The sequence below is a fragment of the Pelophylax lessonae genome (genome assembly GCF_965119305.1).
Source record: "Pelophylax lessonae genome assembly, chromosome: 6".
Classification (NCBI taxonomy): domain Eukaryota; kingdom Metazoa; phylum Chordata; class Amphibia; order Anura; family Ranidae; genus Pelophylax; species Pelophylax lessonae.
The window spans coordinates 38393273-38414930 of record NC_138773.1 but is presented as its reverse complement, the minus strand read 5'-3'; the positions used below and the strand labels follow the sequence as shown (position 1 = coordinate 38414930).

The window sequence follows — 21658 nt, the reverse complement described above, 5'->3', positions numbered from 1 at the left end:
ATCCATCCTTACTCCCGTTTACTCGTTACTCAACAAACAGTCCAGAGGATTTGGTTTTATATTTATTGTGGAACTTGGATGGGGGAAGGGAATAGTGGGATTCTCCAACTGAACTATACACAGTAGATAAGGACAACTCTCACTTGGCCTCACTGGGTTATTTGTGGAAGCAGAAACCCTGCTTTAACCATACTGCCACTTGTATGGAAGAACTAAGTCCTCTTGCTCTCGCAGCAGACTTGATGCAACTACTTTATTGTCAGGACACTCTCTAGCATCCCCTTGACTGACACCCATACACTGACTCTTCTAGCTGAAGGGATGGCCCTCTCAGGCTCTCAGAACAGGCCCCATGACACAGATCTGTACTCACTGTATGCAGAATCAGATCCTTCCTGGTGTCTCCCTTACAGTCAGCTCTGCAGGACCTCTGGGTTCAGCTTCTCTCTGACTTTCAGGCCCTCAGGTCGACTACCTAAGGCTAAATGGCAGCTTCTACAGAGGCGGGGCAGCTGCCCCCTCCCTCCAGGACCCCGCTCTCCAGCCAGAGACCCCGAGCACATGTGCCCCTGGCATTTATACAGTCACCCAGCATGCAACAAGGCACTTTCCTCTGCCAATCACCAGGGATGTAACAATGCCTGTGCCCTCATTTGTCAGGTTTCCTCCCACTGTCCAATATGCCTCCCTATTGGACCAATGTGAAAAATTTAGACAAGCTGAGCTGCACCTGAGCACCATGAGCAGACCCTACCAATGGATCCTGCTCTATGGTAGGCAGAGAGCGCTCTATATTTACCTGGCAATCTTCCTGGTAAGCAGAAAGACCCAAAACTATACTCTCTCTCTAACAACTACCTAGGAGGGTGCTACACAAGAAAAAGTTAAAGTGCTAAACCCAGGCCCCTGCATTCACTATATCTGGTCTACCACAGTACACAGAACATGAAAATGCAATTGTTTTAGTAAATATAAACTGCCTTAATACCTTTCTCATTAGCAGTATATTGCAGTCTTGTGACTTCAATGTCTGCTTAAAGCTTGTAGGAGGCGATTTCATTCTCCTCTGACTGTCTTATGAGGCTGCAGGACCCCTGGCTCTCTGTCTGGACAGTGCTGGTTGGCCCTGAGCTGATCACACGCATTCTCCCAAGACAAAAAAAACAACTCTCTAGCAATACACACCAAGCTGAGTATGTGCAGCTTGTCCCCTGGCCTCTGTACTATCAGGAGATATATTGGGGACTCTAGAAGAAGGGGAGGATAAGAGGAGATAGGATCAAACAGCCTTTTAACTAGGGTGACCAGGTGTCTCCGGTTCCCGGATTGAGGACACTGTCCCCGGTCCAAGTCTGTCCCCGTTTTTTTCCCCGGATTCAGGGCTGGATTATTGTAGACAGGGTATCCCATGCTGGCTGAGAAACAGCCTGGTGGCTCAGATGTACACACCCTGTGCTGGATAATCTCACTGCCGCTCCTGCTGCTGTTCAGTGGAGGAGAGGCAGAGCCAAAAAAATGACTGTGTGGAGGGCTGAGAACGGGAAGTAAGCAGATTGGGGACGGGGGGGGGGGGGGGGTTGGGGGTCTGTTTGTACACAGATGAGAGCAGTGGGGGATTAGGGGTCAGAGCTGATGCAGCTGCATTGAGAGATTACCTGTTGGGGGGAGAGGGCTAAGAGGTGGCTGCAGAGGTAATCTGTGAAAGAAGGGTGCAGAGGTGAGCTATGGGTGTGGGGGTAGAAGTGTTCTCTGTGTATTGCAAACCTCTGAACCCTGTACTCTATGCCTAACACCCTCCTGTGTATTACGCAGTCCTGTGCCCAGTGCTCTGTGTATTATGTAATACTGTGCCCAGCGCTCTGTGTGTTATGCAGTCCTGTGCCCAGCGCTCTGTGTATTATGTAGTCCTGTACCCAGCACCCTGTGTATTATGCAGTCCTGTGCCCAGTGCTCTCTGTGTATTATGTAGTCCTGTACCCAGCGCTCTGTGTATTATGCAGTCCCGTGCCCAGTGCTCTTTGTATTATGTAGTCCTGTACCCAGAACTCTGTGTATTATGCAGTCCTGTGCCCAGCGCTCTGTGTATTATGCAGTCCCGTGCCCAGTGCTCTTTGTATTATGTAGTCCTGTACCCAGCGCTCTGTGTATTATGCAGTCCCGTGCCCAGTGCTCTTTGTATTATGTAGTCCTGTGCCCAGCGCTCTGTGTATTATGCAGTCCTGTACCCAGCATTCTGTGTATTATGTAGTCCTGTGCCCAGCGCTCTGTGTATTATGTAGTCCTGTGCCCAGCGCTCTGTGTTTTATGCAGTCCTGTACCCAGCATTCTGTGTATAATGTAGTCCTGTGCCCAGCGCTCTGTGTATTATGCAGTCCTGTACCCAGCATTCTGTGTATTATGTAGTCCTGTGCCCAGCGCTCTGTGTATTATGTAGTTCTGTGCCCAGCACTCTGTGTATTATGCAGTCCTGTGCCCAGCGCTCTGTGTATTATGCAATCCTGTGCCCAGCGCTCTGTGTATTATGTAGTCCTGTGCCCAGCGCTCTGTGTATTATGTAGTCCTGTGCCCAGCGCTCTGTGTATTATGCAATCCTGTGCCCAGCGCTCTGTGTATTATGCAGTTCGTTTCATTTTAAAAATCTGGTCACCTTACTTTTAACACAATGCAAATGATTAACCCCTTAGGTTCCACAGTGAGAATAACAAGCATGCTTTACTGCAAATACAGATTGATTTTACTGTTGTGGATTTAGTAACACTTTAACAGTGGGCAGTGCAGTCTCCAGTCAGTCAGGGTGGAGTAGCAGGGGAGTGCCTTGTCATCCTAGGCTAAGGGGCTGTGTGTTTCTATTGATGTACACAGTGTAGGGAGACACAACTCTAGTACCTGCATGCATGTGATTAGATCTGCTGCTGGGGTTGCTTTTAAGCACTGAAGGTTTATAATCACCTCTAGTGGCTAATTCACAGATCTTAATAAATATTAAAAATACAGAACAGCAAGAATGCAAAAAGGTGGGTTACAATAAAATCTATTTTAAGGTAAACACCTCCATAATAAAAATCAGCATACATGCCCTGTATAAAACTATACTATATATCCACTTGCAATTTTATTGATCATTATTTGAAGTGCAGGATAAGCTGAGGGTCTTACTTTGATAAGCCAGCTGAAGGTCTTTTTGTACAGAAGGTGTGAGAGTTTCATGGTGGACTGTACAGGACAACATTTTTGGTGACACATCAGTTGGTATCTTCAATGTTCTGTTAACAGAGAAAGTGCCATCAGCATTTGTGTGATATTCAGACAGTACTGAGTCCTCCATGACCGTTCCATCCATTCGAATTTCCACTGTGATATCTCTGGGGTAGAATCCGGTCACTGAGCACAGTGCAGAGCTGGTCTTCTCCTTCTCCACATTCTCCACCTTCTCAATCGTGACAAGCGGTGTTGCTGAAATATAATAATCTTCTGTCAACTACAGAACCAATGACCATTTTCATTTGTTCATGTACAAAGTATCTTAAAAGTACCAGGGCCTGCCATTAACTGCAGCTAATTGGCCTACTCAGGGAATTTAGCCCTCCCAAGAAAAGCAGCATTGAGACAGAGGTTGAAACTCAAGTGGTCCATTGAGTTAACCTTTTTTGCGGGTTTCTTTTTTCTTATTTTGTTTTTTTTTTTTTTTTTTTTTAACATTTATTTCTAGACCTATGTTCATCCCAATCATCTTTAAATTCACTAATGTTGACCAACCTGTTACCTGTAAAAGTCTGTTCCAAACTTCCACTACCCTTTTGCAAAAAATAATGCTTTCAGTTTGCTCTTATACTTTCGTTCTTCTAGTTTGAGGTAATTTCCCCCGTGTTCTGGATCTTAGCTCAGTATTAAAAATCGTCCACTTCTGAATGTTATTTGTACCCTTCATGTTTTTAACCTCTTGGCGCTGAATGTACGTAAATATGCAACCCAACTGGACTGGGCTTTTATCCGTGGGGCCACATATTTGCGTATCTTTCTTTGTGCTGGGAGCTCGCCAGCACAGAGACCAGGGTGTCAGCGATAGCCCCTGGCCTCATACTAATGATTAGGACCCGGAACTTCTGGTTCTGGGTCACCTGATCGCTGTGATAGCCTCTGATTGGCTATCATAGTGATCAGTCACTGTGAAGTCCATGTGAATGGATATTGGGTACATCGTACACCTACCCATTCACCAAAAATGTATACAAAAAAAATAACGACAAAAGCCAGTTTTGGACAAGTCCTTTATTAAAAAATAAAAACAAAAAAATAGTATCCTCCGATGATCACGTCGCCCGCCCGAAAAATAGAAGAAAAAAAAAAGAAGCTCCTGCTTCTCAAGACGCCTCCCGCGCTAGTGAGCTAAATTACATGACGTCAGTAATTTATTCACTGCACCTGAGCAGTGCATAAGGGGGAGCTTGTGAGGTAAAATCCCTATAAAAGAGCTGTCAAACTCAAACAGCTCATTAGCGCGGGAAGCATCCATAGAAGCAGGAGCTTCTTTTTTTTTTCTTCTATTTTTCAGTTGCGGGCGGGTGGGTGATGTGATCATCGGGGGACACTATTTTTTATTTTTAGTATTTAATAAATAAAGGACTTGTCCAAAACTGGCTTTTGTGTTTATTTTTTTTGTACACTTTTTTGGTGAATGGGTAGGGGTACAATGTACCCAATATCCATTCACATGGGGGGGGCAGGGATTTGGGGGTCCCCTTGTTAAAGAGGGCTTCCAGATTCCGATAAGATAAGCCTCCCCCCCACAGACCCCCACAACCACAGCTCCCGGTTGTTGGGAAGAGACCCCTGTCCCCATCAACACGGTAGCAAGGTGCTTTGGGGTGGGGGGGGGGCAGAGCAAAGCATTTTTTTTTTATTCTGGCGTTCCCCTTAAAATCCATACCATACCCGTGGGGCCTGGTTTGGACTGGGAGGGGGACACCACGCTGTTCTTTTCAGCAATACTGACATAAACTGATATAAACTTAATTGCCTATATATATATATATATATATATATATATATATATATATATATATATATATATATAAACATAAACTTTGTGGTATACACTGATCTCAACAAACTGTAAAAAGCAAAAATCTCTCTCCCTGCCAGCAATGTATTATTAACTATACTACACTATCTGTTAAACTCACTACACTCTCCCTGAAGGAATTCCACTTATAAATCACCCGAGATAGAAGTTAGTTAGGCAGAGAGAGTGTGTTCAGCCTAAGTAGGCTTGACAGTGGCGTAGGTGAAAAAATACCAGACTTGCAAATGAGAGGTTGTGGGTTTGAATCCCTTGGCCAGCGGGTGATTTATAAGTGGAATTTCTTCAGGGAGAGTGTAGTGAGTTTAACAGCTGCCCCTGAACCATGATTGGCTAAAGGCACCTGCCTTTAGGGCAGAGTCCATGCTTTGGCCAATCACATAATGCACTGCCATTTCACAGTGCATTATGGATGCGGGAACTCGTAGTTCACGCGAAGAAGCCCATTTGTTCGCCATTCGGCGAACGGGTGAACGGGCTGTGTTCAAGTCGAACTTAGGTTCGACTCGAACACGAAGCCCATCCCTAGTCCTTGTGACAGTTGAAGAGAGAATATAAAGCAGGTGCACATGGTAAATACATTTTCTATTTGCATTTAGGAGGAAAATGTATCTATGGGATCAGTGACGGTTTTTTTAACTGCACCTCAGGACCACGGAAATAATAGACTTAAATATTAAGTACTTTGAGCATTAAGAAGTTAATGTGAACTGTGACCAAGATCTAGGAACTACATCTGTGCATGTGAACAACCTGTGAGTTTGAGTGGAGAGTAAAGCATCTTGCCCTGAAGACCCTGTATGTAGGTGGGGCCCAGCTGCATGTGTCAGCATGTAAAGAAGAGCTAGTGCCCAAAACTCATCTGCATATTCCAGATGAGGTCGTACTAATGATTTGTACAGGAGCAAAATGTAATCTCTCTCTCTGCATTCCATACCTCTCTTAATACAAGAAAGGATTTTGCTTGCTTTGGAAACTGCTGCTTGGCATTGCATGCTATTATTAAGCTTATGATCTTCCAGAACACCCAGATCCTTCTCCACCATTGATTCCCCCAGCTGTTCTTCCCCTAGTATGTATAATGCATGCATAGTCTTAGCCCACAAGTGCAAAACTTTACATTTATTGACATTAAACCTTGTTTGCCACATAGTCGCCCAATTAAACAGAGCACTGAAGTCAGCTTGTAAATTGAAGACATCCTGTAAGGATGTTGTTCCACTACATAGCTTGGTGTCATCTGCAAACACTGAAAAGGTACTTTTACTCTCAAACCCATTTATAAAAAGGAACATTGGGGTACACCACTAATAACCTTAAACTACTCAGAGTATGAATCAATAACCACTACTCTCTGAATTTTAGTTCTAAATGAGGTCTTTTAATCAGAGAAAGAACTCACTTCTGTGATGGTGGAGGTGAACAGTAACAGCTGGGCCAGTCTTAGAAATGTCCTGGGGGTTTTCCAGTCAGCTTTCATGATGTATGTAAATGGCCTGCACTTATAGCAAGGGCATTATTCAATTTTAGGAACATCTGCACCTTTATCACCATAGGCAGTTTTTTTTTTTTTTTTTTTTAACAAAGGTGAACTAACCCTTTAAATTAAAGTTTATGTGCCCAGAATTCAGCTTTACTTCCCCCTGAAACATAGCAGTGCACTTACCGAGACTAGACACTCCTGTGCCTTAGGTATCATATTTCTATACCTGCAGTGTGAGATCATGTAAGGCACTGCTGCTTTTGACTGCTAGTCTCATCAGATTTGGACTGGGATACTGTGCTGTTACTACTCTACAAGGAGAGGAAGCTGTATCTGAGGAGCAACAGTGCCAGAATCGCTCTGCTTTTGCTTCATCCATTCTATGAATCTGTGCTTTCTCCACCTTTCCTGCTGCTTTGTCATTATTACCCCACAGTCATCGAGTCATCAGGGGGCAAAAAACCCTGCTACTCTGCCAAAATGGCCACCTCCACACACTGACATGGTCAGTAAAGGAGAAAAGATCAGCTGCAGAGAGACCACAGGCAATACAAGTGACTAGTCCTTTGCCCTCTGCTTGCCTTTATTGGGATCAGCTTCCACAGTTTAGATTCTCTTCAATGCTTTTGAGTTATTCCACCCATTTAAAAGCCCTTATGTGCAAAGGTGTTCTGTGTGGTGAACACCATGTGGTACTGTAACATTGGACATCTCTGCTCTGTATAAAAGAGAGTCCACGTGGCTCTTTGTCACTAGCACACAAATTAATAAGCAGCATACATTTTATGTATATGATGACAGCTGGATGGCAATCTATTGCACAGTTTAGCAACCTATTTGTGGATTCAATATATTTGCATATTTAGTAATACTGTACATGTTTGTCTATTATACTTGCCATAAACACTGAGGTCTATATCCATAGATTCCTTTTGTGGACTGTAGATTACCATACATTTATATTTTCCAATGTCAGAGAGAGTCACGTTTCGGATTTCCATATTAGCGATTCCTTTGTAGATGTCCTGTTGATTAATAAACATTCTTGGCTGGGGCGATGTCCCCTTGTTGTCAATCCTCAGAACCTCTTTTCCCTTAAAAAGCCACAAAATGGCGAGGAACTGAGGGTTTATTGAAGGTTCAACCACTTCGAAAGAGCACGGCAGTACAAAGTTCTGTCCCAGCTGGGCTCTGTGTGGTGATGGAGCAAAAACCACCAAGGCGTTTCCATTGTGAAGAAGTGCTGAAAAAAAAATCATGAATAAAGAAGAAGAGTTACATTACAATATTTAATGGATTTAAAAAGATGAACGAAATAAAAGCATTCATTAGCAATTTGGTTCTGTAGGAATCCCAAATTTGATCATTTTGCTTTATGGATACTGTTGTGGAAAATTTATTAATATTTGTCTGGACATTTTTATTTAAATTGCCATTATGTCTCCTAGTGTCAGTTTACCGGTAATCACCATGCACAGCGAATATGGCTTTAACTGGCATTGAGGAAAGACCTGTACTTGTGGAAACCTTCCATTTAATGGAGAATGCATACCACTCACCTGATCTCCTAAACTACGGACGCTCTGAGCGGCTACCGCTAGAGAGAACGCCGATCTGGATCTATGGCAGTGCGATGCGAACTCCACCACTCAAATGTATAACAGCCAGCCGGGGCCCTGGTATTCACTGGCGGAGATATGTACAAAAGTGAAAATATATCAGCGCATACACCTCCACTAAAGACAAAAGCAGCTGACACTCAAAGTTAATCTAAATAACCACAAAAAAACAATGATAGGAAATTAGTGCAGCGCTGCACTAATTTCCTAATTTCCTATCACTGGCGGAGATATGTTTGTGATGTGGAATTATTATCGTTCTGATAGCTTTCTGTTATGTTTGATCCGCATGATTGAAATACTGCTGTTATTTTGCAGATATGGTCCCATTTGCTGGAATAGTAGCATAATCACTATCAAATATGGTTTTTATGAACTATATTATATAGGATTCACTCTAACAGGTTATGACGGGAGTGCTTGCTTATATATTGGCATGGCCGTGTTCATGAGAATCCATGCTGGTTCCATTTTATATAGACCAGCTGGAAACTCCTGCACACACTCAGTTGGTTCATTTATATGCACTCCCATTTCTATTGTACATTTGAATGTATACAAGTGTGTCATTGGCTAATGTGGTGTAGTCATTACTTCTTTTATTGCCCTATAAATAAACAAGGCAGATTATACATCACAGGACAATTTGGGAACTTCCAAACTGAACCAGCCTGTTTGTGTCTGTGTCTCAGAGGATGGCGTGAGCGCTTCAATGCCTTATACAAAAGAGCTGAGAACTGTGCTGTTTAGCACAACGGGATTAATTGTACTTAGCATATATTAATATCCAAAAGTGCACTTATTAGCGCAAAAGAGTTATTTGTGCATCAAGCATATATTAAATTTCCACAACAAAACCGCCTGTTTTTTGTGGGTGGTTTGTCAACATGTAAGCTGCGGTTAGTATCTCTTTAAGGGAAAACTAACCTCTGGGTGTGTACTGTGGGTTAGGCTAGTTTATTTTTTTATAAGCCTGGGCCAGAAGAACTAGATAGGAGAGGTAAATGGGAAGTGATAGCCTGCAGAGAACCATTATGTAGTCTAGCGTTAAAGTACGCTCTTCAGGTCTGGAATAGGCTTAAGGAGAGCCCACCTCAGAAAACCTACAGCAGAGGACGATGGAAGCTCTGGTTGGCATCCCCATGTTAAACTTGCACCCAATCATAAGAGTTCTGCAGATGTGTGCTGAAAAGATGAGGTGGTATACTGGGAAAACTTTAGCACTTGTTACAATAAAAGGTTAAACAGGCTAATCATGTGGATATTTTTTTATTTCTGGAGGTGGTGGACCTCTGGCCAGGAGCTTGGGTGTAACCAAGATGGTGGAGTTTCTTCATGCTACAGATGCATGGCACCCCTTCTCGTTCCTGTTCTAATAAAAGAGTGGGAGGCGCCCTGGGCTGGCATAACCAATTAGGAGCCTGCTTACCAACATATGGATAGACTTACAGAGAAAATGACTCCTTTAAAGGAAAACCCTACCTCTGGATGTGTACTGTGGGTTGGGCTACTCTATTCTTTTGTAAGTCTTGGAAGAATTAGCTAGGAGAGGTTAAACTACCGTAAGTATGAGCTATACAGTCTACCTCATAATGTCTCCAACAAAAAGGTGCGCTGTCTCTTTAAACAACCATTTAAAAAGTGCATACGTGCTAAATTTGAAGATAAACCTAATAAATACTAATAAAAACATACATGACTTCATAAATAAACAATTCAAATGTAAATTCATGTGTCAAAAATACATATTACATGATTAAAGGTGATAAAAGTGCTCAAGTGTAGGAAAATTCATTGTGCCAGAACATGTGCACCAGTTCATAAAAGTTCATACAATCCATAAACTTGAATTATCCTTCAATCCAGTATGTACACCACCACCACTCCAAGTGCCACAAGAACACGCTGTAGGTGCAACTCCACCACCGTCAGTGCTCACTCCTTACCAAGAGTAGTTAACCTGCAGATCATAAGAGATTTAAAGCAGTATGAGACAAGAGACCTTCCAAGGTCTCAGAGGCAATCATCAGGCTTCACAATCTGCTCCCCTCCGGAGGGCTCTCAGATTGGCTCCAAAGAATATAAATACTCCTATTCATGCGTCACTCAAAAAAAACATTCCATGGCCCAGTACTGTACAAATTCGTAAGATTTATTCAGAACAAGGTAAACTCACACGCTTGTCACAGCATCAAGGAATCACATATTGCGTTATTGCCCAAAATCATGCACAATGACGTCATGAGCAAGCTCTGCCCGATGCGTTTTGTGATAGTCACATCTTCAGACTACCACATAAATCTTGGAAGAGATGTGCATGCACCATTAGTCCACCACCATTATAGCTGGATCAATTAACATTGTAAATTCCTACTCATAAGTAATTTATATACATATGGAAGGATGACTTGGTGCACTTCCAAGATGGCCATGTCTTACCATGTGGAAATAGCCCTGCCCCTGTTAGTTACTCTTTTTGAAAATGGGCATTAATGGGTTTGCCTCCATGGCACAGAAGCCCCAGAAAGGCTGGAGACCAAGACTGGTCATAATTTTCTGAACTTTGGATTTATAGATTTAAGTCTCAAAAGCGGTCACCCAAAATACTGGCAGCGGCACCAGCACCTACACTCTCTTTACAGACATTATTGAATACAACAGGCAACTACCCATGCAATAGACAATGAGGATTACACAATGGAAATAAAGACCACATTTCTAAATTAAATTGATTTTAAAAGTTTTTTTTTATATAACAAACATCTTATACTTGCCTGCTCTTTTGCACAGAGCAGCCCAGATTCTCATCTTCTCTGAGTACCCCCATAGCTAGGAGCTTATGTGTGCCTCGCTCTGTGTGTGCCTCGCTCTGTGTGTCCAAAAGACTGGACTTGGCAATGGTGCATAAATTTAAACTCTCATGTATTTTTAGGCATTGTGGGAGCTAGAAGAATGTTTATGAGCATATAAGTAAACGTAGACACTATACAGGATATTCTTTAGTTAGTTAGCTGCACTTAAGGCTGGTACACACGGGTGAATATCGTCCAGTATCAAAATAATGGAACAGAACAAAAGCAGTGTGTACATGAGCCTGTTCGGCTTCTCTCGAATGGGCATGCTTGAAAACCAGCAGTCAACCAGCACCCGATCAGCACTCACAGCCAGTGGCTGCAAGTGCTGACCGGTGTGTTCTGAGGGGGGGGGGGGGGAGAATACAATAGCTCAACGGGGAGCTGTACTAACATCACATAGTTAGTACAGCGACCTCCCCAGTTTTTTTTATTCACCACGTTGGGTTGAAAAAAAAAAAACTACCTGTGTGTACCGAGCTTCAGATACTACTCTAATGCTACACCAGCATGTAGGCAGGTGCCTATTTTGTGGGATACCGTTAGTTAGACAGTATGGGCCACCCAGGTAGAGAAGGGTTCATTCTGGGTCTGCCAGTTTCCCAGGCTTTTTTGGGGTTCTACTCTCCACCCTGTACAGCCTATAAATCAGGGGGAAGGTCAGGCTCACGGAGAGAGAGCGGAAACCATATGGGAAGAGAAGAAGGTCCAGTCCAGATGAAGATGCATCCCGGAACCATTCTTGACTACCATCCGCAAGGACTTTGCCAAATATGGACTACTAACTGTAGAGGTATGCCTGGACAGCTGAAGGCTAGTTAAGGAGAGTTTATTGATGTTTTTCAAGAAACTGTGATTCTTTTATTAGGAGTTTGTGATTCCACGAGAACTTCAGTAAAGCATCCTAAAGTGTTCTAGTCCTGGTCAGAAGTTATTCAAAGGGGTGCATGGTGGTACATGGCATATCAGAAGAACAGGGCCTATAAAGCGCACACAGGTTACAAGAAGAAGGCCACTACAAAACGATGAATCCAGCAGATGAGTCAGAGAAGGAATATAGTTGTCATAGGTAACCTTGAACTGGTGGGAAGTGAATGGGAGCCAGACAGTGAAGAGCGGTACCAGGCTCAGGTGACAGGTCCCCTCGTAGCGAGGGGATCAGTGTTCTTTCTCTCCAGCCAATAAACCCTTTTGCTCCATTAGGCTTAAAGCGGAGTTCCACCCTAAAATTATACTTACCTCCATCTTCATGCCCGGGGTCACCTGAAAAACAAATGGATAATGACAATTTTTTTTTTACTTACCTGGTTTAGAAGAAAATATACTCACCTAACTTCCTCTTCCTCCCCTCGGTGGCCACGGCGATTCGTCACTTCCTGGCTTGCAATGATTCCTGGGAGCTGAACGTCATCGCTCCCAGGAATCAATGTGCCTGCACCGGCCCCGACATCAGTTCAGGTGCAGGCACCGTCATACCTTGCTAAACAGCTTCTGGGAATACCCAGAAGCTGTGCAGGGATGACGCTGCGGCACCGGAAGTGACGGCGGGGCCGGTGCAGTGCATCGTGGGACTGAAGAAGGCGGAATAGGACACAGAAGAGGATCACGCTGGCTTCAAGCTGCCCACACCTGAGATGGCAGCGCTGGAGAATACATTTTCAAGGTAAGTATTTCTTCTAAAAGGTAAGTGCAACCCGGGACAGATCAGAGGCTAGCCATTGTGGAATGCACTAGCCCTGACTGTCCGGGGGGTATTTTTATTTAAAAAAATGTTCACTGGGTGGAACTCCGCTTTATGTACAGCTCAACCAAAGCATTTAGGATGTGGCAGCCTCAATAACCCTGGGTTGACCAAGTCCTCCTGTCTTTTTAACCTCCTCCTACCCGGTCACTGCATATAAATGGCCGGGTGGGAACTTCCGTCGTTCTGAGTGGATGTTCCGGTACGTCCCTCAAAAGGAGTGCCTGCTCGCGGCCGAGAGGCTGCGCAGTGGCGCGATCCTGTGAAGGCTGTGATCACAGGGCACAGCCAAGACGAGATCGGGATATGGGTGCTGTGATTGGCACTCCCAATCATGTGACGGCTGTGTCCAATCACAGCCTTCACAATGTTAACAGAGTTTGTCTCTCTGACAGTTCTCCCCGCTGAGCACCGTGAGAGCTCAGTGCGGTGGGGGAGCAGGGGAATCTGCAAGATCTGTGACAGTTCTGTGTGTAAGGATGATTTTACAGACAGAGCTGTCACAGATCCCCCACAAACAGTACATCAAGCACCACTGTCACCCCTGTCCCCATAAAACATCTGTACCAGTGCACAAAACATCTGTCAGTCCCCCATCACATCTGCGCCAGTGCACAAACAATCTGTCAGTCCCCCATAACATCTGCTCCAGTGCACAAAACATGTGTCCCGTCACATCTGCACCAGTGCACAAAACTAACTCTGACTCTGCCCAGTGGGAGTAAACAATGTCTCATCATTATTATTGGGGGGGGGGGGATAGTGCCCTATTGTTGGTATCAGTGGCAGTAATAATGCCCCATCATTGGTGTCAGTGGGAGGAATAATGCCCCATAGTTGGTATCAGTGGGAGTAATAGTGCCCCATAATTAGTGTCAGTTGGAGGCGTAGTGCCCCATTGTTGGTGGAGGAATAGTGTCCATTCCTTGGTGTCAGTGGGAGGAATAGTGCCCCATCATTGGTGTGAATGCTAGGAATGGTGCCCCATTGTTGGTGTCAGTGGGAGGAATGGTGCCCCATTGTTGGTGTCAGTGGGAGGAATAGTGCCCCATTGCTGATGTCAGTGGGAGGAATAGTGCCCCATTGCTGATGTCAGTGGGAGGAATGGTGCCCCATTGCTGATGTCAGTGGGAGGAATGGTGCCCCATTGCTGGTGTCAGTGGCAGGAATAATGCCTCAAGGGCCAGATAAAGGCAAGCAATGGGCTGCATCCTGCCCCTGGGCCGCAGTTTGTAGACCAGTGACCTAGAAAAAAAAAGGAGCAATTAACCTGCAGCAGTTCCGGCACAGCCCAACTGCAAGGGAAAACTTTTTTTTTGCCCAGAGATTAGTTTTAAATGCCCCTCTTCCTGGTATAGAGGTATAGACTGCTAATAAAAATACACTATACTACTTAAAGCCCCACTCCTATCTTAATAGAGTGCTTCCACTTTATCCGTTTTTGATTATGTCTTCTTGTGTCTGTAACCACGCAATCTCATATGTTTTTATGCCATTATGTTTCTTGTTATTACGTGGGCTCATTGTCCCTCATTCTATTGTACTGTATACATTTCTTGTTACTTTTTGCTTTTATCAAAATAAAAATTTGTTTATGGAAAAAAAAAAAAAAAAATACACTAAAGAGATGTATTAACTTTTTAAAAAACTGCAGAGTGAATCATCTTGCAAACCTGCATGTACATTCATTCTGCAAATGGGGGCAAAATTGCATATCACTAAGCAACTTTCTCGCCAGGTGCAATGTTATTCATTCACAAAGAATAGCGTTGTTTTTACAACAGCAGACTGCAATTTGTTTGTATTTTATGGGGCACGGCTGTACTTTACCATTCTGGATTTCAAGCTGCTGTATATTAAACAGCATGAATATCAACCTTTGTTACCTTTGACTCTCTTTCTAAGTAAATAATTAGCTCTGTTTCTTATCTACGTAAAACTAACAATAAGGGCCGGTTCACACTGGTCCGACATGCGCTCTGAATTCGAGAGCACAAGTTGCATGACATGTCAAAATGAATGGTTCCATATGAGAGCCGTCTTGTGTAGGTCCAACTTTAAAAATGCTTCCTTCACTACTTTGGTCCAACTTGGGCATGATTTCAGCCCATTGATTGAATGTAAGTCACATCCAAGTCGGATCATCATCTTTACTCATCCAACTTGTGGCATGCGACTTGTGCTCTGAGGATCTTAAAAGTGAATTCTACGCCAAAATTTCAAAACAAATGGCGTGGGGCCCCCCTCCCCTCAAGACCATACCAGGCCATTTTGTCTTTAATTGATTTTGAGGGTAAACCCAACGCCAAATAAAAAAAAAAAAATCGGTGTGGCCCCCCCCCCCCCCAAATCCATACCAGACCCTTATCCGAGCACACAGCCTGGCAGGTCAGGAAAGCGGGGAAAGAGGGACCCTAGCACAAGGGGTGGAGTCTTACGGTGACATCACTGGATGGCAACACCCCATGCCTATATAAGAACTGGCAGACATCAGATATGACACAACTGCGGGAGCCAGCATTGGAGAAGGAACGGGTCAGCGACAGAGAAGACAGCAGTGACGGAGAAGGACGCGGTCGGCAGTGGAGAAGACAGCAGCGGATGACAAGACAGCAGTGGAAGCGAGAACACATCATCGGAGGGAGAAGACCGGAGGAAGAAGACACGTTGGAGCTACGACGGGGGACATTCTTCACTTAAGAAATAAAGGACATGTCAAAAACCATCTCTTGTTTTTATTTACACTTCTTTCCTGAACTGCCGGTCCGTGTGCTGGGTAAGAGGTCTGGTATGGATTTTGGGGAGGACCCAATGCCATTTTTTTGTGGGGTTTCCCCTCAAAATCCATACCAGACCCTTAGGTCTTGGGAGGGGGGGGGGTTCCAGGCCGTTTTTCTTTTTTTGCTTTTCTTTTTAAATTTTGGCATGGGTTTCCCCCCTAAAAATTCATATCAGCCTCAAAGGACCTGGTATGGTTGGTTGGATCAAAGTCAGAAGTTGAAGTAGCATGGAAGTTGGACTTGAAGTCATAGGGCAAGGTCAGATCAGATTGGCCAGGTCAGATTGGTAGTCGTCCGACTCCAAAGTTGGAGCAGTGTGAACCCAGCCTTATACTGCAAGCTTAACAAGAAAACATAACCTATAATGAGGAAGGATGAACACACAAGTACCGGAAATTAATGTACAGTAGTATTTTCTTCATTTATGTAGCACCACTCTGACACCTCAAAGGCAGGATAGCACCTCCAGAGGCAAGGGCTGAGTCCATGGCTATAATGAGGGGACTATTAGGTGCCAGTCACTTTTGTCTTTTTAAAGATTTATTGCAGAAGATACCATTGCAGATCACTTGCAGACTCTCCATGTTCATGTCAATGTCGACCTTTACAGTGTCAGAACGTTTATGCCGACCTGGCAAAACTATGCGCGTTCTCAAATTTCAGTGCTTCCTCCAAGTGAGTCATGACACCCTTCTGGAAGACAAGACTTCTTCCTGGCTCTCTCCAGCAAGGGGCTTCCCCTGGATCTCCTCTTTGGCACAGCTTTCTCCAGACCTGGATGACAGCTTCAGGACCACTTCAACACACATTAGGCCCAAAAACAGGCTACTGAGCCTACCAGCAGAGCTACTTACGGCACTGTCTAAAAAAGGAGCTCTACTGCACATGCTCTGAAACGCGATACCGCCCTCTGACGTCACTACGCCCTGTGCGGTCCAGGAGTGAGGTGTGTGTTTAACCGCACCTTGGATGACAGGATGACAGGACCTCCCTGGGTCAGCTTCCCACATCCATCCCCTTTCTTGCTGCTGGTCAGCTGAAGGAGATGGAGCCACAGGAACAGAAACTAAACCCCATGTGACAATCAGACATGCCCGTTTTACACTGAGATCTTGTAAGTGCAAGTTACTTTGGCTGTTATTAAACATTTTTTAATACTGCACTTAGAGGCGCCTTCTCCACTTCTTATTCTTGCCAGTTGGAGTTGCTTCTACTCTCTAGAAGAGCTGCACTGGTGTCAGTATAGCAACACATATGTCTCTCTGGATGACACTACTTCCCCACATTTGAGGATTGATCACCTGGACAGAAGTGCCCTATGTTCCATGTATGTTTCCCAAACATTTATACCAGCCCCCGTCATGCACCAGTGTCATAACCTCCTACTGGATTGTCTGAAGAAGATATAAATATTCTTAACTTAGTTTTGTTTGTAAAATCGCATTCTTTGACCAGTGATACCAGTGACATCTATTGGCAGCAATGAAGCCAATTTAAGCATAGGGACAAACCAGGTGAAAAACTATGTAATCCATCTGAGCTAGCTTCAGCCCAGACGAAAAAATAAACTCCAGTTTAGGACAAGGGGCTACACGTATTAGTCAAGACTAAAAACAACCTTTATTTATTTTAAATCAGGTAAATATGAAATTATGGGTATTAATTTGTTGTGTTTTCTTGTCAGTCCTTCATATTCTGTTATTATTGTTTTCCTGTTTTTTTGTTTAGCAGATAGAGGCTCCCTTTTAGTGGTCTGCTAGGGACACAGTAGACCCTTCATTGCTGAAAGTCCACATTTTACAAAAATCAATTGATGGTTTTAATTAGAGCCAGGAAGCATGAAAGGCAATGGTTACTGATGTGCTGCCTTTTAAGCTAACCTATAGTGCTCTAGGAATCATTTATCATAGATTATATTTAAATTATTTTATAATAAAGTCATACCACTTTGTTCTAGTATTCAATGAATTGTGGAAAAGTAGGGACTTTTTTTACAGTATTTCACAAAAGTGAGTACACCCCTTACAGTTTTGTAAATATTTTATTATATCTTTTTATGTGACAACACTGAAGAAATTACACTTTGCTACAATGTAAAGTAGTGAGTGTACAGCTTGTATAACAGTGTAAATTTGCTATCCCCTCAAAATATCTCAACACACAGCCATTAATGTGTAAACCGCTGGCAACAAAAGTGAGTACACCCCTGAGTGAACATGTCCAAATTGGGCCCTACTATCCATTTTCTCTCCCCAATGTCATATGATTTAGTGTTACAAGGTCTCACGTGTGAATGGGGAGCGGGTGTGTTAAATTTGGTGTTACCGCTCTCAATCCCTCATACTGGTCACTGAAAGTTCAACATGACACCACATGGCAAAGAACTCTCTGAGGATCTGAAAAAAGAATTGCTGCTCTACATAAAGATGGCCTAGGCTATAAGAAGATTGCCAAGACCCTGAAACTGAGCTGCAGTAAGGTGGTCAAGCCCATACAGCAGTTTAACAATACAGGTTCCACTCAGAACAGGCCTCGCCATGGTTGACCAAAGCAGTTGAGTGCACATGCTCAGCGTCATATCCAGAGGTTGTCTTTGGGAAATAGACATATGAGTGCTGCCAGCATTGTGAAAGAGGTTGAAGGGGTGGGGGGACAGCCTGTCAGTGCTCAGACCATATGCCGCACACTGCTTCAAATTGGTCTGCATGGCTGTTGTCCCAGAAGATGATGCACAAGAAAGCCCACAAACAGTTTGCTGAAGACAAGCAGACTAAGGACATGGATTACTGGAACCATGTCCTGTGGTCTGATGAGACCAAGATAAACGTATTTGGTTCAGATGGTGTCAAGCGTGTGTGGTGGCAACCAGGCAAAGAGTACAAAGACAAGTGTGTCTTGCCTACAGTCAAGCATGGTGGTGGGAATGTCATGATCTGGGGCTGCATGAGTGCTGCCGCCACTGGGGAGCTACAGTTTATTGAGGGAACCATGAATGCCAACATGTACTGTGACATACTGAAGCAGAGCATGATCCCCTCCCTTCAGAGACTGTGCTGCAGGGCAGTATTCAAACATGATAACAACCCGAAACACACCTCCAAGATGACCACTGCCTTGCTAAAGAAGCTGAGGGTAAAGGTGATGAACTGGACAAGCATTACTCTAAACCTAAACCCTATTGAGTATCTGTGGGGCATCCTCAAACGGAAGGTGGAGGAGTGCAAGGTCTCCAACATCCACCAGCTCCGTGATGTCGTCATGGAGGAGTGGAAGAGGACTCCAGTGGCACCCTGTGAAGCTCTGGTGAACTCCATGCCCAAGAGGGTTTAGGCAGTGCTGGAAAATAATGGTGGCCATACAAAATATTGATACTTTGGGCCCAATTTGGACTTTTCAACTTAGGGGTGTACTCACTTTTGTTTAGACAAATAATGGCTGTGTGTTGAGTTATTTTGAGGGGACAACAAATTTACACTGTTATACAAGCTGTACACTCACTACTTTACATTCTAGCAAAAGGTAATTTCTTCAGTGTTGTCACATGAAAAGATATAATAAAATATTTACAAAAATGTGAGGGGTGTACTCACTTTTGTGAGATACTGTATATATGTGGCAGTGATATGTCACCTTATCACGACCTGTTTTAACCCTGAAAATGCTGACCTACCATGCCCAAACCACATTCATTGAATTGTGGTTGCAGGGCTGTTTCGGAGTGGCTCCATTCACTTCAATGGGTTGCGTTCAGCGGCAGAAGCACCACCTGCTTTTACCAACCACAGACAGATGTCTAAATGAGCCCTTAGAATCATTGTGAGGTTTATATTGGTGCCTGTGTCGCCATTGGGGAGATTTACACTCTCCTGAGACAGAAAGTGATGAAATCCAAAATATCACAGTTGCCACCAGAATAAAAGGTAAAGAGGAAATCTTCCAATGGGGAGACCCAAACTGTTGACAACTGTCTAAGAGAGAAACTTTCTAAAGGAAATTGTCCAAGCGAGAACCTTTACATAGTTACATAGTGAGGTTGAAAAAAAGACACCAGTTCAACCCATGATGAGTGTGTGTGTGCATTTGCTGTTAATAGTACATTGTATACCCCTGTATGTTGTGGTCGTTAAGGTGCCCATCTAATAGTTTTTTGAAACTATCGATGCTCCCAGCTGATACCACTGCTTGTGGAAGAGAATTCCACATCCTTACCACTCTGACGGTAAAGATCCCTTTACGCAGTTTAAGGGTAAACCGCTTCTCTTCTAATTTTAGTGAATGGCCACGTGTCTTTTTAAATTCTAACAAATTCAAGTTTGTTCCCTATGCTAGGGTCGCCAGTACAGTATTTGTACATTGATATCATATCCCCTCTTAAGCATCTCCTCTCCAGAGAGAATAAGTTCAATGTTTGTAGTCTTTCCTCATAGCTAAAGTCCTCCATTCGCTTTTTTAGCTTTGTTGCCCTTCTCTGGTCTCTCTCCAGTTCTAGCACATCCTTCCTGAGGACCGGTGCCCAGAACTGGATGGCATATTCCAGATGCGGCCAGACCAGAGACTTGTAGAGTGGGAGAATTATTGTTTTATCTCTGTAGTGAATTCCCTTTTTTATACATGCCAATATTCTGTTGGCTTTGCTTTAGCTTGAAGAGATTTCCTTGCATTTCATGTTGTGGCTCCAAGAGAGGAAGTGAAGAGAAATCTCCCCATCCCCAATTTGGGCTCACGCACATGGAGATTTTAACCCTTCTTTTCTGTATTCCAAAAAAAAACAAAAAATATGCTTTAAATAATGGCTTGTAAAGCAAAGACTTAATATACGTAGACACCGCATATCAGTGATTTGCATGTACATGGGATACTTTTTATTTATGTAGCACCCTCCTAGGTGGGTGCTAGTGAGAAAGTATAGTTTTGAGCTCTGACTGCTTACCAGAGGGGCTACAGGTAAATCTATATTGTTCTCTACCTACGAGAGAGCAGGATCGGTAAAGAAGGTCTGCTCATTGCGCTCAGTATGCAATTCATTGTCTCTAGAGAAGTGTTTCACACTGGTCCAAAAGGGAGGCATGTTGGACAGTGGAAGGAAACCTGACGAATGGATGCATAGGCTTTGATACAGTCCTGATCATTGGCAGGTCGCCTCAATGCATTCTGGGATACTGTATAAAAGCCAGGAGCACATGTGCTGTGGGGTCTTTGGCTGGAGAGTGGAGTCCCGGAGGGAGGGGGGCAGCTGTCTCCTCCTCTGTAGCAGTGGCATGCGGTTGAAGGAGGGCGTCCTGAGGACTGGAGAAACGGATGAGAAGAGATGAATCCAGAGGTCCAGGAGAGCTGACTGAGGGGGAGACACTGGAGAACCTGGGACCACAGTATCATGAGTACAGAGACTAGTTTCGAGGGGCCTGACCTGAGGGGGGGAGACCCCAAGGATAGAATAGTCAGTGGATGGAAAGAGGATGCTAGAGATAGTATTCTGGAAGATAATTACAAGCCCACTAAGTCTTCTTAGGAAAGAGACTTAATTCCCAAAATATCCTATAGTGGCAGGGTGAATCAACAGCCTGGCTGTACCTGAAGATAGGAGTCCTCAATTAATTGTGCATAGTTAATTTGGAGTATCCCACTTTTACCTCCTCCTATCCCTAATTTAAATAAATGCAAAACAACCACATATCCATGGACTGATTATTGAACCAAGCCAAGGAAGGAGAACAAAAGAACTGTATGCTGGTAACTCAGGGGGACCCGAAAAGTGTGATTCTGGCAGTCCTTACGAAGGCAGTGCTACACTTGTTTTAATTTATGCTATAAGGATTGCACTGTCTTTCCACATGTGTGTTTTCTTGCTGGCACATATAAAGTCCCATCTGTTTGTCCCTGCCCTTGTTGGGTAGTAAAGGGAGTCCAATTTGTATTTTGTCCTGGAATGGTATCCATGGAAGAAAAGATAAGCAAAGACTGGGTGTCAGGTTACCTGTGACCAGGTGACAACTGCACCCTGTTGGAGACAGGGGTGCACCGCAGGGTAGTGAACCCAATAGCTGACTGCTGCGGATGGACAGGAAACGTGAGCCCACGATTCACCAGGGCGCGGAGTCTAAGA

The 21658-nt window shown here is 44.0% G+C and overlaps 1 protein-coding gene across 1 annotated transcript in view; it reads right to left on the bottom strand.

The window, feature by feature from the left end:
- LOC309558536 (uncharacterized protein) overlaps positions 1-21658 on the bottom strand; it is a gene marked incomplete at both ends in the record, with an annotated part of 403568 nt that overhangs the window by 348428 nt on the left and 33482 nt on the right. Inside the window, 2 exon segments of the mRNA XM_082261615.1 lie at positions 3157-3453; positions 7462-7806. Of these exon segments, the coding sequence (XP_082117741.1) occupies positions 3157-3453; positions 7462-7806 (642 nt within the window).